The sequence below is a fragment of the Passer montanus genome, unplaced genomic scaffold (assembly GCF_014805655.1).
Source record: "Passer montanus isolate IOZ18808 unplaced genomic scaffold, ASM1480565v1 scaffold31, whole genome shotgun sequence".
Taxonomy (NCBI): Eukaryota; Metazoa; Chordata; class Aves; order Passeriformes; family Passeridae; genus Passer; species Passer montanus.
The window spans coordinates 10465447-10482503 of NW_024367819.1; the positions used below are offsets into that span (position 1 = coordinate 10465447).

Consider the following 17057-nt stretch of genomic DNA (forward strand, 5'->3'; position numbering starts at 1 on the left):
ACTGGTTAATATGTTGCTAAATGAGAGATTAATATCTTTTATGATATCTGAAATACAGTAATTCCCTTGTATTTGTGGGAGTACTTACAGAAACATCAGAAAAGGTTCAAGGGTGTGGGCTCTTTCTGTAATTCTGCTAGAATTTGTTACATTTTTATTCCTCTGAAATTGAAGGAAAGAGCAGCTGAGGGCTTGCAAAAGACGCTGAAACATGAACTGCATTTCCACAAGTTCACACTAAAATTTCTGTGTCTTTTAAACTACTTTTTTTTTTTTTTTTTTTTTTTTTTTATGCAATGAGGATTTAGTCTCATAGGATGCGCAAGTGACAACATACCTTTCTGTTTATAGAAACATCAGAAAAGGTTCAAGGGTGTGGGCTCTTTCTGTAATTCTGCTAGAATTTGTTACATTTTTATTCCTCTGAAATTGAAGGAAAGAGCAGCTGAGGGCTTGTAAAAGACACTGAAACATGAACTGCATTTCCACAAGTTCACACTAAAATTTCTGTGTCTTTTAAACTACTTTTTTTTTTTTTTAATGCAATGAGGATTTAGTCTCATATGATGCGCAAGTGACAACATACCTTTCTGTTCTGATCATTAAAACTAAGCAAGTCCTATTTGTTTCCTCATCTTAGAAACTATGACGAACAAGATGCTTAACAGCTCAGCAAGTAAACAGATTGACCTGTTGACACAGCTGGTTGTAAATATATCTTCCTGTGTGTTACTGGACCGTTTCCAGCCTTTTGACTCTATAGAGAAATTGGAGGAGAAGGCTCATGAACTCATGCAGGAAAACAATCTTTTGGCTAGTAAGTCCCTTATGTAAAATGTATTTTTACAGAAAATTTCAGACTTTCTATTTGTTGTCTGTGTTTATTGATAAGGTAGGTAAAGGTTACACAGTTTCGAAGCGTGCATTAAATCACATATAATACAGTCAACATAAAGCACATTTAAATGCTGTAACGTAAGCTGGAAAGACTAATTATACTGTTCTAACTGTGGAATGGCTGAATGAATGAATCCTTGGAGTCTCTTATTTCTATCAAAATGTTCAAAGGAGTTGTCATAAATATATAAAGAAGAAAAAGATAAAAAAATGTGGAATACTGAGGAAACTTAACAAGATGGCAAGGTCGTCTTGTTTACATCCTTTCAAAATTTATTTTTTATATTCTGGACTTTACAAAAAGGAGGAAAGGAAGGGCATTTGTTAAGATTTACTTTTAAACCAACCCCTCAGAGAAATTAGTTTATTTATTCAGAGTGAATAAGTTCTTAAGGAATTTATTTTCTTCCTTGGGATTACACTTTTTCTCTTTTTCCTGCATTATATGCTTATTGCTGAGACTCAATTAATTTTATAAAAGATTTTAAAAGGCAAGAATATTTTCCATTAACAAATGTGCTTGTCTTGCGGAAAGTGCTGTAGATTGCATGTAGTGCTTCCAAAAGAGAGGCCCCCTTAAGCCTATATAAAGTATTCCACAACATTTTCCCTCTGTCTTTTTTTAATCCCCCTAATGACTGTAAGCATATAACAGAAGACATGAGAAAGCACTTGTAAAGAAGGAAACTGTTCAGTCTGGAATCTTATGCTTGTTTTGTGATCTCCAGTACCCTGGCAATTGCCACCCTTTATCAATATGAAGCAAACAGGCTATACCTTGAGACAAGGAGAATTGCTCAGGAGTACTTCAGAGAAGGCAAACTGTTTGTCTCTTTAAGGAAAGAAATGGACAGATAAGTCTTGGCCCTCAGAAAACTGAATTACCAAGTAATAGCTGTGTTTTTGTTCCACTTACCTAGGGAAGGGTCATATGCTAATATAAGTAAAGACATTTTGTATGAGTATTTTTCAGTACTCTGGCCTTATTATCTCCTCACATTATTAGAGAACAAGAAGATGGTGTTCTAAGGAACATAATGTGTCCAACATGTCAATGTTACATGCTCTGATGTAGGCATACATTCCTTTCCATAGAAAGATGTTAAACTGGAATAGAATTTTCCTTTCTTTTTTTGTGGTCTTCAGAGTCTTCATAGCTTCATGGAATTTCTTAGAAAATCAACTCTTTGTGTAAATGGAAAAATGAGATTGACCAGTTGAAAGAAATCGGGTTTGCAGTAAAGTATTCTGTATTTTATTATCTTTCAGAGAACCAGCTGGTAGGTAAGATATCTCTCCCTTTTCCCAGGGAAGAAAAGGGCAACATTTAGAATTTGTCTGGAAGTCCTAAAAGGTCTGGATCACACAAAAAGAGAACACAAGCAGTTTCATGTATTTGGCTTCATCTTTACAGCTACATGTTAAGCTTTCATCTGTTTGGTTGGGGTTTCTTTTCCTTTATAGAGAGCTAGAGAAAACAAATGCAAATTCTGCTGTTCTAAACTAGACCTTCTGGAACTGACTTAAAGATTAATATCAGAATATATTTTAGTGGCTTGGTGCTGTTTACTTTGTCATCTACTTATGTTGATGCTTTGATGCACAAATTTTATGGCTGCTGCTTTTACTGTGGAACTGATATCAGTCCCCCAAAAAGAACTAAATGTGGATGCAAAGAGAAAACTACAGCTCAAGAAAAGACAAATCACCTCAGATAAATATGATTTTTACGAACCCATTTATCATGTGAATCATCTTTTACATTTCATATTCATGAACGTGAAAAATGTGTCTCTGAAACTTGCCATTTTTGGGCTTGGGATCAAGAAAGTTTGGAGGCCTGCCTTGACAGATTAATGCATCCTATATCATGTGGTAATTAGCAATGAGTTAGCTATGGAAATAGCATAAATTATATAAGCTTAGTTATGAAGCTTCCTTTCTTATGCCAGGTATCATCTTCAGTACACCAGAGGACAAGAAGCAAGATTCCAGCAATCTCCTTCCAAGACGCATTTCATATACAATTAGAACCAGTGTTCTCTACAGCATGAGAACAGATTTGATTAAAAATCCAACATGGAAATCCCATCCCCACAAGCTGCCAGCTGATGGGTTTAAATACAACCATGTCTTTATTCCTCTTCAAGATATGATTGAAAGGGCAATTATTTCAGCACAGACTGGGACAGACACCTCAGAAACAGCAATTCAAGTGCAAGCCATGCCTTACCCTTGTCATACCAGTGATCTGTAAGTAAAATTTCAGCTTTTTAATTTGATGTATTTTCCTTGTTAAATTAGTACTAAAGAACTTGGCATCCTATTACGTTCCCACTTATCAGTGAGTGAATGTATATCTCTACACAGGCTTAAACAAGTACATCCAATACAAGATGTATTACAGCAGAGCAAATATTGCCCAACAGCTGTGTTTAACATAACATGTTATACAATGTTGGTCTGGCAAACAACCCCCTACAAAATGTTTGCAGCCATAATTTGGAGTTGTCTGCTGGACAGAGGCTATGTCAACATAGTGTTCAATTAACTTAAATTATTGTAAGAGATCCCTTTTAAAATCCTTAGTTGTCCTGTACACAAACTGTAAATTGGTCCCTTGAAGGGTAAAGTTGATGAAGCAAAAGTGTAGGGTTGTTCTTTGTAAAACATCAAAACATCCCAACTATTAGTCAGATTTTAAAATTAGTCAGTGGTAATAAATTTGTTAAAGTGGAGTGAAAATTCACTGGGGCATATTATTCTTTGTTGTCCAAATATATTACTTTGCCATCAATAAAAATCTGAATTTTGTTTGACGTTGAATGGAGCCCTAAAGAGTAATTATATCAGCTGTATGGTTTAAAATACTATAATATATAAAATTAGTATAATAATATTGTACTAGTACATACATTTAGCTTGTTACATAAAAAATAAGTAATTCTAATCAGATCAGGAATAAATCTCATTGTTCATGTCAGATCTTATTTTGAGAACAGTTCCAATATTAACCTATGAATATTCTGCAGAAAACAGTTTACCTTTGTGGACTGACAACTCTTCATATTTGCTCTTTCATAGATTCTTGAACAACATAGGGTTTTTTTTCCCTCTCATGATGATGTTAACATGGATGGTTTCAGTTGCTGGTATGGTTCGCAAGCTGGTTTATGAAAGAGAAATTCATCTTGAAGAGGTAAGAGGTAGATTAACGTCTGAAAAGAAAATGTGTTAATTTAGGTGCGCTGCAATACAAAAGTTGTGAGGTACTTTTAAGTACTCGTAATCCAGATGGCTTTGTTTTCACTTGTTTCCTCTGGGCACTAGACTCTAGTTCTTGCTGCCAACTCAGTTTCAAAACATTATCTGAGCATCAGTATGCAAATATTGTCCATGACACAAAAAGCAACAAGCAAAAGTTGAAGCTGGAAAGTGTTATTTGGGAAGGCCTTTTGATTAGAATGATTTTTGTTTTGGATTATTTAATATTTTGCTCTATGTAGTCTGTAATGATCAAACTACCTAAAATTAGTTAAGAATTTATTATGAACTGTGTAATTATCAGAAATAAAAGGGAAATTGCATACCAAAAAAAAAAAAAAAAGACAATTATTTGGTTCTATCAACAGCTAGTCTTCCCAGGTGTTAAGCATTTGGAAGGACAGGGTCCTTGTGATACATTTTCTATAGGGATAAATACACTTTTTTAAAGAATTACACTAATTTCACTGTATCAGCAGAATTACTGCTTGAGTAAAATTTTTAATTTGGGGAATTATTAAGGAATTATCTAATTTCTCTAATCTTTCTGTTGTAAGGTAAGCTTTTTTAATGCTTCAAAATATTAAATCAACTTAATATTAATTTTGATGATTTTATGAGTACTGCTTCAAAGGCTTTATTAGCTTGTATCCAAAAGCATATTTTTAGAAAAAGAGGGATGTACTTCATACCTGGCTAAATTATTATTTGCCTGGTAATACATAAAGGTTACAAACTGTATGCCTCTTTCAGAAGAGCAACAGGCTGAGAAAAAAAAATTGTACATATATTGCTGTTGTATATTCTCAGTACTTTTTAGAGTATGAAAAGGCAAAATCCTATCTGGAACAACCAGTAGTCTGACCTCTGCTTTTGAAACCCTATGCAAAAGAGAATTTTGCTGAGCATGGTGATTCCTTGTGCTCATGTGTGTTGATCTCAGAGACTGCCCTGCTCAATCTGTCTGATCCAGGAGAGAGCACAGCACAAGAGCAAAGAAACAAGAAATTTAAGGGAAAGATAACATCCTTTTTTGTTTAAAAAAGAAAAAAGAAAAGCAAGTTTGTTTCCTGACTTTAATTCTCTTTGCTCTGCTGTCTTGCAGTATATGAAGACAATGGGTGTGTATCCAGCCATTCATTTCTTTGCTTGGTTTTTGGAGAATGTCATTGTGCTCACAGTAAGCAGCTGTGCTCTGGCCATCATTTTAAAAGCAAGTGGTATCTTTGCTTATAGCAATGGTTTCCTTATCTTCCTTTTTCTCCTGGAATTTGGAGTTACAGTCATCATGTTAAGCTATTTTTTGGGAGTGTTTTTCAGCAGTGCCGATACAGCAGCTCTGTGTGCCAGCCTTGTCTATATGATCAGCTTTTTACCCTACATAGTTTTGTTGGTCTTGCAGAACCAGCTGAGTTTCACCAACCAGATTATAATGGTAAATATTTATTCTTTTCTAATTTTCCTCCTCCAGCTATGCTGTGAATTTCTATAGTTTCAAAACTTCAGAGCATAATGTATTTATTTTTTCCCGTGTTTGCTTTTGTGACTATAGGAAATAAATCACAATAATAAATCTTCAACCAAGAAAATATTTAGAGATAGAAAGGAAGGAAAAATAATGTGCCAGGGTAATTTTGTATATCTACAGAAAATATCAGGAAGTTGCATTCCTCATACTCATGAGTTCTCTTAATGTCTTGACTTCAAAATATTTTTAACGTTAGTGTATTTTCAAGATCAGCTGATGACATGCCACTTCTCAAAGTCATTATTTATTTGGAAAAAAAATAGTGATTAATTTTCTGTTAATGTAATTGGAGAATAGATCAGAAATTTGTCCAACCATATAATATGAGGTATGTGCTTCTTTGGTGTAGGTTCTTTCAGGTCCTTTCCTGTTCTATGTATTCCATAGCCTGTTTTATGTCTTTGTACTGTGCTAAAATACCATATCCCTGAATGTGACATGAAGTATCACCATCATATGAACAAAATATATTTCACACATTATGGCTTCACTATTTCAGGACAACTCACTAAATTAGGCTGGTGGAATAATACATACACTGTTAAAAAATGCTCATTTTTTTCAGTGTCAGTTGGTCAGATGAAATAACACTTTCCAGTATTAGTAACTAGGTTAGTGGAGCTCTGTTAGGTGGAACAAATACTGCGAAGGTTTGTGGGGGAGTATGGTTAAAACATAAAATGAAATAGCAACCATTGGCCCATGTGGAGGAAAAAAATGTCTATTTAGTTTGTGCTTGATTTTAGTATCACAGTATATTTTATTTCATGGAACTTGTTAACAGCATGTTTTTATTTGATGTTCACATACTTTTTCTCCTCTGATGTTGTAGTGTCTTCTTTCTACAACCGCCTTTGGGCAAGGAATATTTTTCATTACATATTTTGAGGGCCAAGAAATAGGTAAGGTCTTTGGTTAGGAGAAAAGCTTTGTAATTATTATTTCAAAAGCTACAGCTGGAAATGTTTTTCAATCTGTTCTGAAAAATCTCTAATAAATTAATAAGCTGGATCAAGTTCAGATATATTAATAGATGTAACAATTTTTTTACTATTATGGCAAGAACAATATTCATGACATTGGATGTTTCAAACTATTGAAAAAGTGTCATAATGGTACAACAGTTTGTAAGAGTAGAAGAGACAATTGCAGAATATATTACTTAAATTTCCCACCAGACACTTCATGAAAATGTCTTGTTTTACTGAAGGAAGGGCAAAATGTGTTTTGGGAGAAACCACTTTCCTTGACAATTGTGGAAAAAGAATTGTAGAAGAAATATAATGATCCACTGTACTGCAAACAAAGTGGCATTTTCAGTTTAAAAAATGCAATATTATTAATAAATTTACAACTTTGTTACTTTTGTTTTCCATTTAGCAGTATGGTAGCTTTCTGTAGCACTGGTGTTTGTGCCTTCTTTTTTCCTTTCGTGTTTTCTGCAATGTAATAATTTTATGAAGCAATTATTCAGTGAGTTCATTCATGTTTACTTCTAAATGCAGTCAATGTACACAATGCTTCTTAGTTAGAATTCACAGATTTAAATCTTCAGATTTAGCATTATAGAAATGGCATTAAACTTTGTGTAATCCTTGTCTTTATATTAGCAGAGTGGCTTAAAGCCTGATTCATTTTGTCAGTGTTGTAGTTCTTTTTCTTTTGCCAAATTAAGGGCCAGCTTAAACTTCATAAACAACCCTTTCTAAAACATCTTCCCTACATTTTCCCAGCAGCAGTGTCACCTGCTGTTCTATACACAGACTTGTAGAGGCATAGAAATTTTCTTGTGTTCATTAGGATTATTGTTATTAACTATAGTTTGTCGTGTGCCAGTGCTTAAATGTCCAGAAATGTGCGGTGTTGATGTGTTGTGATCTTTAATGCTGCACTGATCTAGCTTTGACCTTTAAAAAAATCATTATTATTACTACCAGGAATTCAGTGGGATAATGTGCACCAGTCAACGGCACAAGGAGGATACATGACCTTTGGATGGATGTGCTGGATGATGTTCTTTGACTCTATTTTATATTTTGTATGTGGCTGGTATTTCAGCAATATTATTCCTGGTAAGATCATGGGCTTGTTCTTATCTTATGTTTTTGAAGAAGTTATTTAATATTATTCATCCATTAATATCTTCACAATATAAACATTCAGTCGCCATAGAAAACACTTATTGTGGCATTGTCTTTCTTGGTTTTATGCAAATAAAAAAATATGTATTTTTATGAGTTATGGTTCTGTTGTACAAAACTGTCTGACTTTCTTTAGGGACTGAGAAACAACATCTCCCTAAATACATAAATACTGACTAGTGCTAACACATGGACTAGAATTTGTAGCCAGGCATGAAATATCTTTTGTTTGCTGATGGGTATGCCAAATATTTGATAGAATTAGGAATTCATTGGATCTTCACAGTAAGAGAGCTTAGTCTAGAAGCAAAACATCTTGGAAAAATGGTGAATCTCCTCTCAGTACCTGGGCTGAAACCCATGCACAACAGCATGTTTTGAGACGAAAAAACTTCAGACAGCACAGTAACTGTATCTTGTTCCCAATCAGTCCACAGTCCCGTGTATAGAGAAAACAAATTGGTTTTCAAGTATATCTTCAGAAAGTAATGGTGTGCTTATTTAAATTTTTTCATGAACCAAGTTTTATAAGTCTTACTGAGTTGTTTAATGTATTTTTAATCCTGGCCTCATGCCTCACTGTATGTTTTACCTTTCCTCTGATGATTTACCTTTCCTCTGATTTGCATATGTCGCTTTTTCTTTTGGCTACTTTGTATTTCTTTTTTAATGAAATTAAATTTTATTTTGCCTTGAAAGATAGGGGTGGGTGGAATATGCAACTGAATTTAAAAAACTTTATTATCAATTGACACTTGTCCTTCAGTGTCAACATAATGACACTCCAGAGTGAGTGTGTGATGGGTAAGTAATGCCTGAAAAGATCAGGCACTGCCAAAGATTAGCTTTTATACATGACTACGTTTTTGTCCTTTTTGTTTGTGTGCCACAATAAGTGTTTCTTTTGGCGGCTGATTTGTTTGCATTTTGCAGATATTAATGGAAGAAGTGGTGTAATGAACTATTTTTATAATTAAAAAAATAGGCTCTTTGTCTTGGCAGGCTATTTCGTCCATCTTCTTCCCGGTGGGTTATAAGATTGTAAGGTCTATGATTCTGTTACACTTTGAAGCTGATTTGGAGACAGGGTAAAGCATCACTGAGACTTGATTATTTTATGGAAGGACCTGGTTTTATGACCAAATGACTTTTTTTTTGCGCTTTATTAACATTTTTAAGTAGAGAAAAGTATTTGGTCTAATTAAATGGTCTAACCAACACATTGTAAGCAATAATAGGACATTTTTAGTGTACAGTCAGATGCAAAATGACTATAAGTTTTTCAACAGTTTATGTCACAATTCTAACATAGGAAAATTTGGATTGAAGAACCAGTGGTACTTTCCCTTTACTGTTTCCTACTGGAAGAACCTGTGTACAGAGAGAAGCAAGAGAGATTATCTGAATTCTAATATATTTTTCTTCAATGAAAACTTCCAAGAAAAAGGTTTGTATTAATAGAATTTGAACAATAGGGTTTTTTCTGAATGGTGGGCTAGTCATATTCAATCTACTTTTGTCAGGGCTTGGTCCTCTATTTTATGTTTATATCTTATCTCTTTCTCTCTTTCATTATGTAGTATATACTATGAATATTATATTGTAACTGTTACATTTTGCTACCCCCTGTAATGATTGATTCATGCAGTGGAAACTATTGTACAGAAATATTTAAGAAAACTCTTTGAAAGATGTAAAATAAGTATCTCTTGGGTTCATCCTGTCCCAGTGTATTGCCCCCTTGCTTTGTTTGGATCTTTTGGAATTCACTGAATCCTTTCATACTCTTCCTGAATCTGAAACATGTTGGGCTTTATTAACTTTTAAAAAATTTTCTTCTTGTTTCAGTGGAAAAATTAACTTTGTTCATTTCTTTCCCTTCTGTTACTTATCTTCCTCTTTGATAATCACTGTTCTTTCTGTCTCTGCTTCTTAGCCTTTTGTCTAGAAAGCTCTTATTGTCACTAATTTTTTATCAGCCTCCAATTTCACTGCTCTTCTATGTATGCTCACTTGCTTACAATTAATTCAGATTTTTTTTTTTTTGCCTTTTTCCCTCTCCCCAGTCCCTTTAAGGGTGTTCCCACATTTAGTTTAGGTTTTGGAAATGAAGGAGTAAGTTACTTTCACCTGTATTCCATCTTGGGCCTTAGAGCAACGTGATGGCTTGTTGTGCTTTTTTGGGAGTTACAATTATCTTAGAAATGATCCAGTTGTTTGTAGCATAGGTGAAGAAGCTGAACAACTCAGCAGTTGTTCAGGTGTCTCCTGGATTGGAGCAGGCTTCAAAATGTCTTGAGGTTCCTTTTAAACACTCGTGGAAAAAACTATTTGTATGCGTTTTGTCTAAATTCCTGCAATTTGGAACAACTCCATTTTGTTAAGACAATTGTGTTTGGTCCTTATATAAAATGAAGATTTCCAGTGTTTCCTTCTGGGTTCACCACATAATCTGCAGAAAACAAAGACAAACTTCTCTGCCTGACCAGTTTTAGTGTGGTTTCTGTCTCACATTCTTTGTGATTTCCTCATGTCGCGTGGTTGATAGCAAATTGTGTGTGAATGCTAAAACTGTCTGCAGCAAAGGAGCTTGATGTCCTTTAAAAGAATTGTGTGCCATTGTACTGACAATGGGATAAAAGCAGCCATGAAGAATTTTCTAGAAACAGCAAAGTGACTTGCTTCCGGCAATTTCTTCACTTGTTCCCTGCAGCCCAGCTAAGGGCTGGTCCCAGAGAGAACATTTAGGGAATCAGAGGTGTGTGAGGGAGGAGCTGGGAGCACAGGTCCTACCAGCTGGAACTGGAACTACAGCAGGGCTGGCAGTGACCAGGGTGCAGTGTACCCACTTGGAGCTCCCCTTTTTGAGAACTCCCAGGGTAATCATTTAGTGTCTGCAAGGAACTTGGAGCTCTCACTCTGAGTCTTTCCTGAGCTACATTGTCTGAGGCCCCTCTGCAGGTGAATGTTTCTTTTTTAATTTAAAGGATGCAAGTTTAGGAAACAGCAGAAAGGTACCTGGAAGAGAGGTGCATGGGTAGGAGATCTTAGTAGTGTCACAACTGCTAGTAGCACCTTGCTAGCAAGTGACCTCAAGTTTAGAAAGAATTTTTGTCAGAAGCTTAAAATTGAGTGTGAAAGCGGCAAACCAAACTTCTTCATTCACAGTGTAAACAAACCAATCTTTGAAATAATTATGTATTTTTTAATTTATAATTTGATTTATCCAATTCAAGTACTTTATGTATAGGATAGTTCTTGTAATGTTTGCATTTTATTTAAGTAAAGGCATTGCAAAGAATATAAATATAATCCATAAATGTCTTATTTATATTCATAAGGATAGTTCTCTCTTTTCATAATTCTCAGGCATAAACATTTGTTACTTTGGACTAACATTCCAGTTTGGCTTGCCTTTGCTTAAAAATAAAATAAACCAACTCACTGCCAGATCTCTAAGTAGTAATGAGTCAATAAAATATTAAACATGAATAATGTAATGGGGCTGCTGGTTGACTGTGCTCGTGTTTGGAAAGTAGTGCAAACCTGACATGGAAAGGAAGGCAACTTCATTGATGTCATATGGCATCTCAGTTTCCTGAGGATGATACCTCACAGCTAGAAAAGTGTTGGATATCTGCTTGCTTTGAACATATTGAATTATACTTGGAGTAGGCTGCTGCTCTGAATTGTTTCAGAGATCTGCTTTGCTTAGTTGACTAAGGGGAATTGAGAAGATTAACTGCCTGTGCTGTGAATGTGATGTCAATATTGTGTGCCTGAAACTGGATGACATACATGAAGTAGCTTATGCAGTTAGAATTTTCTAATGCTTAAGGGCATAAAAAATTATTCAAGTAATGTTATTATAAGTATTTCTTTTACTAGGAATAAAATATAGCAACTATTTTATGACTTTATCAAGACACATGTAGACATGCACATTACTTGGCATAACAAATGGGTCAAATTCTTAGCAAATATTAATTGGCGTGATAAGTTTAATTTCAATGTAGTTTATGTCAGTTCAGTCAACTTGAACATCTGTTCTAGGCTTTGGTAAATGGTAGGAGAAATTAAGTTATTTTGTTATTCCTTTTATGCACAAACACATGTTTAGATTCAGCAACCTGCTCGTTCTGGTACTCTTCCCCACACAGACCCTGCACCTCAGGGTTGGAAAGTCCCTTGCACTGAAGGAGCCACCATCGGTGTTGTGCTGCTGTCCCTCACCAAGGAGCACGTGGATGGTCAGAAGGCGGCTGTCAAAGATCTCAACCTCACTTTCCATAAGGGCCAAATAACAGCGCTCCTGGGACCTAATGGAGCTGGAAAGACAACAGTTATGTAAGCCTGACTTTTAATGCTGTTACTGTCCCCTCTGATCTCTGCTATGCTTTTTCAGTTTAAAATTCTGTGAACTATTTGCCATGCTTTTTCTTCCCCCACCCAGATAAATATTTAATAAACTCCTCAAAGCTCATGGAAAGTGAAAGTTGTAAATCTATGATGAAAGGAATGTAATGAGTAGAGAACTGAGTCCTCTGTGCCACTTAAACCATGATGTGATATCTCAGGAACACCTTAAGTAGGACTTGGGCATGTCTGGTTGTGGAGTTGAACACATTTTGAAGGAGTGTTCTTTTTTGGCAACCTATCACATAGAGAGCATGAAGTTTTATGGTGTTTTTGTCCCTAGAATTCACAGAGGACTTCTTTCTTGGCAGTTGACCAGAAATGAAAGTAATAAAATGAAAAATTACCTTTCAAAATGTCTCAACTAAGAAGTTTATGTTTCTACCTTTCTGTTAGCCATAATCAGCTTTCATTAATCCAGTGATGCAGGGTGGGACCTACAGAATACCCATGTGAAGAAGGAAACAACCACCTGTTAGATTTGCTTGGGGAAAAAAAAAGATTTGTCTCTGGAGGAAGGGAAATTAGGAACTGTTGAGATCATGTACAAAAAACCTATCAACAAACCAACCAAAAACCAAAAAAAATCCCAACCCAAAAAGCCACCAATTTAAAAAAGTATCTAAACCCAAACCTAAAACATTAGTGATATCTCTATAATTATACTTGACTGAATTGGTGTTGCTCTAAGGATGTTAAAACATGTCTAAGGATATCTAAGTGATGAACTAATTGTACGTTATCTTGCTGAATTATTATTTTTCTTTTCTTGTATCAGATCCCTGTTGACTGGTGTGTATCCACCGAGCTCTGGTACCATTATTGTTGATGGGAAGGACATCCGGACTGAGCTGGCTGCCATCAGGACAGAGCTGGGTGTCTGTCCCCAGTACGACGTCCTGTTCAACACGCTGACGGTGCGAGAGCATCTCCTGCTTTACGGGTCAGTGAAGGCACCAGGGTGGACAAAGGAACAGTTGGATGAGCAAGTCAGTGGGTGAGTTTTCCTTCCCTTTCTTGAAATCTCTCAAGTAAATTGGTAATGACTGTTGCAAGCCACCCAAATAAAAAAGAGAAAATGCAAAAATTACAAGAAAAAAACAATGGTAACTGCAGGGTTTTGTGAGTTTTTGTCACATTTTATGTTCTGAAATCGTTACTTGAAAATATATTTCCTAGTGTCTAACTATTACTCGAATATATTTGTAGAAGGAGCTGTCAATGTTTAAAAACCTGGTATACAGAACCATCAAATAATGATGTTTTCACTGGAGAGGAGGTGGTTAGCCTTGTAAAAGTTGCAGGGGTTCCACCTCATGCTGTCTGCCTTACCTCTGTCCTTGATGGAGAAACAGATAGAAAGAAAACTGCTGTGCTTGCCCCGAGTTTTTAAGTAAATCAAGAAAATGATTTTATATATTTATTATCCTTTATTCCTTCACCTGCAACAGAAGGAAGGTTAGAAAACCAGAAAATCCAGGTAAAGGCAGAGATTGTTACAATATTTTTAAATAAGCCACCTCATTTTCCTTTGCCAAATCCAACCTTGAAATATTTTTGATAAATGATGAGGTTTAAAAATGAAAAATGCAATAGCAAAAAAAAGTCAGAGCTCTGACATGAACTCAGAGGATTTGCCACTTGTCAGGTTCTAAACAATTGCTAGTGTTTTTTGCTGATACTTCAATATAGGACTAGATCTCAATTTTTCCTAGTGTATATTAAACTAACTAGTAAACTGTACAAGTTGAGATCTGGTGCATTAATACCAAACTGTGTTTATTCTACTTCAGAAATAAAAGGTGTGCTTTTCAAACAGTGTGGCAGTATAAATAGTTTCTGTTTACCTTCTGATTCATGCTAGGCTCTGTGAAGGGCTGGGCATTTCCATGCTTCAATGGAAACAAATGTCAGGTTGATGGGACTTCTTAAGTGTACAATCAGGCATATGCAGAGGCATTTCTGGCAAAGTGGCTTTCCTTTTTGGGAGCAATCATAAAAGCCTGTTACTTTTAAATTTCAATCTGAACAAACTCAGGTGTGGACATCATAGTCTCTCCAGAAGCAACAGCAGGAATTCTCAAGAACTACAGAGATAAAACAAACTTATTAAATGGTTTAAAATTGATGTGAAATAATATTCTGTATCTTAATGTACTTAGACTGCTGAATTGTAATTCTAGCAGCAGTCTGTCGTGCTAATGGCACATGAGAATATTCAGAACTCTGCAGGCCTTGCTACTAAGAAAAATTATTTTTAAAGGCAACAAATGCTTTAAAAGACTTCAGAGAAATTAGAAAAGCAAAAAAAAAAGACTGAAGCAAAAGCCTTTTATTAACTAAAAAAGCAGGCTTCTGAAGAGCTTAAGAATAATTTTTCTCATTATATGTCTTACTTCAGAGAAATTAGAAAAACAAAAAAAAAGAATGAAGCAAAAGCCTTTTATTAACTAAAGAAGCAGGCTTCTGAAGAGCTTAAGAATAATTTTTCTCATTATATGTCTATAGAACAGCTATTGAGATGTGTTTTTTTTAAATTTTGAAATTCTCTCAGGGTAAATGGCATTATTTATTCACTCAGACTGCATATGCACTGAAATGATTCAGGAGTTTAGCTTAGGACTGTTGAGCCTTCTATGTCTTGCTTGCCAAGCTGATAGCAGCTGAAAGCTCTTAGGTCAGTGACTGTATGCTCAGTGTGATAAAAAATAAGTTAAAGTCTTTATAGTGTTGCCCTTATTAATCATGTTTCCATACCATTTCCATGCTCAGATGCAAGACCAGCATCTTGCAAGGGCAAGGGCTGAATTGGAAACATCTGTGAGATGTCTCCCAGTCCTTAACATAGGAATTAGATTAGATTTTAATTAGATTAGATTTGATTAGATAGTATTATTCTACCCAGGGATCTCTTATCAGTTTATTTCACAAAATTAGCAGTCTTTATAATTATTTAAAGGGACTATAATCTGTAGTTTGCTGAAGTTGTTGGACAAACTAATATTAATTTTATTATCTTTAATTTAAAATTTTCCTTTACAATATTATTTAAAATCTGTGCATCTGAGGATGATAAGCATTTCTGCTTTGTAGGTAGAGATTTTTTTTCCTATTTTTTTTTTTTTTGATACAAAAGTATGTAATCAGACAGAGGTAGTGATTCTATTGCTTTCCATTTACAATGTCTTTTCAGTACTTGTTCTCTGAGTGGACAGAATGTGACAAGAAAAGCATTTTCAAAATTGGTCCTGTTTCTGTATTCCTCTTTCAGAGCTCTGGAAGATGTGGATTTATCCCAACATCAGTACAAACCTGTTGGAGCCCTTTCTGGGGGAATGAAAAGAAGGTTGTCAATTGCCATCTCCTTTATTGGAAACTCAAAGACAGTTGTTCTGGACGAGCCCACCAGTGGAGTAGATCCATGTTCTCGCCGTAGTATCTGGGATGTGCTTCTGAAGTACAAAGCTGGTACAAAGTTTATGCGCGTTATTTGCTTCTTATTTTCTTTTCTGGATTTTTTTTTTCAATAAATTTAAACTAGATAGTCAAAGTGTAGTCAAAATTTTATCAGAAGCTGAAAACATTAATTTATGAGGAAACATTAAGTTGATCTTGGTAACTTTAAGGCAAGTCAAATAGTATTACAAGAATTATCTGCTATTGCACAGAAAGACCCTGAATCTTAAAAAAGACTGAGCTTAGTCCTAAGTCCTGTTCTAAAGTTTCTCCCCTTTATTCTGCTTCTCAAAATTACTTTCTGGTTTCCATTTTCTATTTTGCACATACCTGTATATAGATGGTTATATACTTCTAATTAAAATATATTAGTTGTCAGTCTGCTACACTAATTATAAAACTGATTGTGGGAAGCAAACTCTTCAGCTAGTGATCACTCAGTCAGCTGTAATAACTCACATTGAGTGATCCATTGAAAGAGACACTGCTGTTATGCAATTTTAAGGAATTTCTTAAGCTTTTAAAACTGGAGGTTCTAAAGACTTAATAATGTTTCCTTTGTATAAAACAGGGCAAAGTTAGATTCAGTTTAGAACTGAATCTAACTCAATTCACCATTCTGACAGCATATTTTGTTTGCGTCCTGTGTTAAGATTTTGAAGAGTCCTGAAAAGCTTTGTATAAAACAGGGCAAAGTAATTTTAGAACTGAATCTAACTCAATTCACCGTTCTGACAGCATATTTTGTTTGCGTCCTGTGTTAAGATTTTGAAGAGTCCTGAAAATATGTTTGCCTAGGGCTAAAGGACCCTTGTGAGGGGTTTCTCTAGAAACCAGGTTTTGTAGACCTGTACCAGTCTTTGTCATGCAGGTTGTACCCTGATTTTTACCACTCACCATCTTGATGAGGCGGAGGTGCTCAGTGATCGCATTGCCATCCTGCAGCATGGCCAGCTGAGGTGCTGTGGTTCTCCCTCCTATCTGAGGGAGACATATGGCCAGGGACACAGTCTAACACTCATAAAAAAGGTAAGTTAAAAATGTACTGTACTGAACTGGAGAGTGCCTACCAAGTACATTTCAAGGGAGATGTATGTCCCTGACAGGAAGTAATATGTTTAGTAATATGATTATTGGACAACCAGCAAAACATGTTTTTATCAGCTTCCTTGGTTGTTTTGGATGGATGGTATTATTATTTCTATTTGGATGAACACAATGGAATCTTTGAAAATGTTATCAGTATTTAGCTGAAAACGGGCTTGTCTCACTGTCCTTTATTCCTGGAAGGTAGTCTCTGTATCCCAGCTGTGATACAGTTTCATCAGTGGAATTTTTCCTGTATGAATTCTAAT

General features: G+C 35.2%; 1 protein-coding gene across 1 annotated transcript in view; it reads left to right on the forward strand.

Moving 5' to 3' along the window:
• ABCA13 (ATP binding cassette subfamily A member 13) overlaps window positions 1–17057 on the forward strand; it is a 169587-nt gene that overhangs the window by 59878 nt on the left and 92652 nt on the right. Inside the window, 11 exon segments of the mRNA XM_039714776.1 lie at window positions 641–817; window positions 2850–3150; window positions 3982–4096; window positions 5267–5596; window positions 6522–6591; window positions 7627–7761; window positions 9143–9306; window positions 12005–12177; window positions 13025–13243; window positions 15518–15714; window positions 16574–16731. Of these exon segments, the coding sequence (XP_039570710.1) occupies window positions 641–817; window positions 2850–3150; window positions 3982–4096; window positions 5267–5596; window positions 6522–6591; window positions 7627–7761; window positions 9143–9306; window positions 12005–12177; window positions 13025–13243; window positions 15518–15714; window positions 16574–16731 (2039 nt within the window).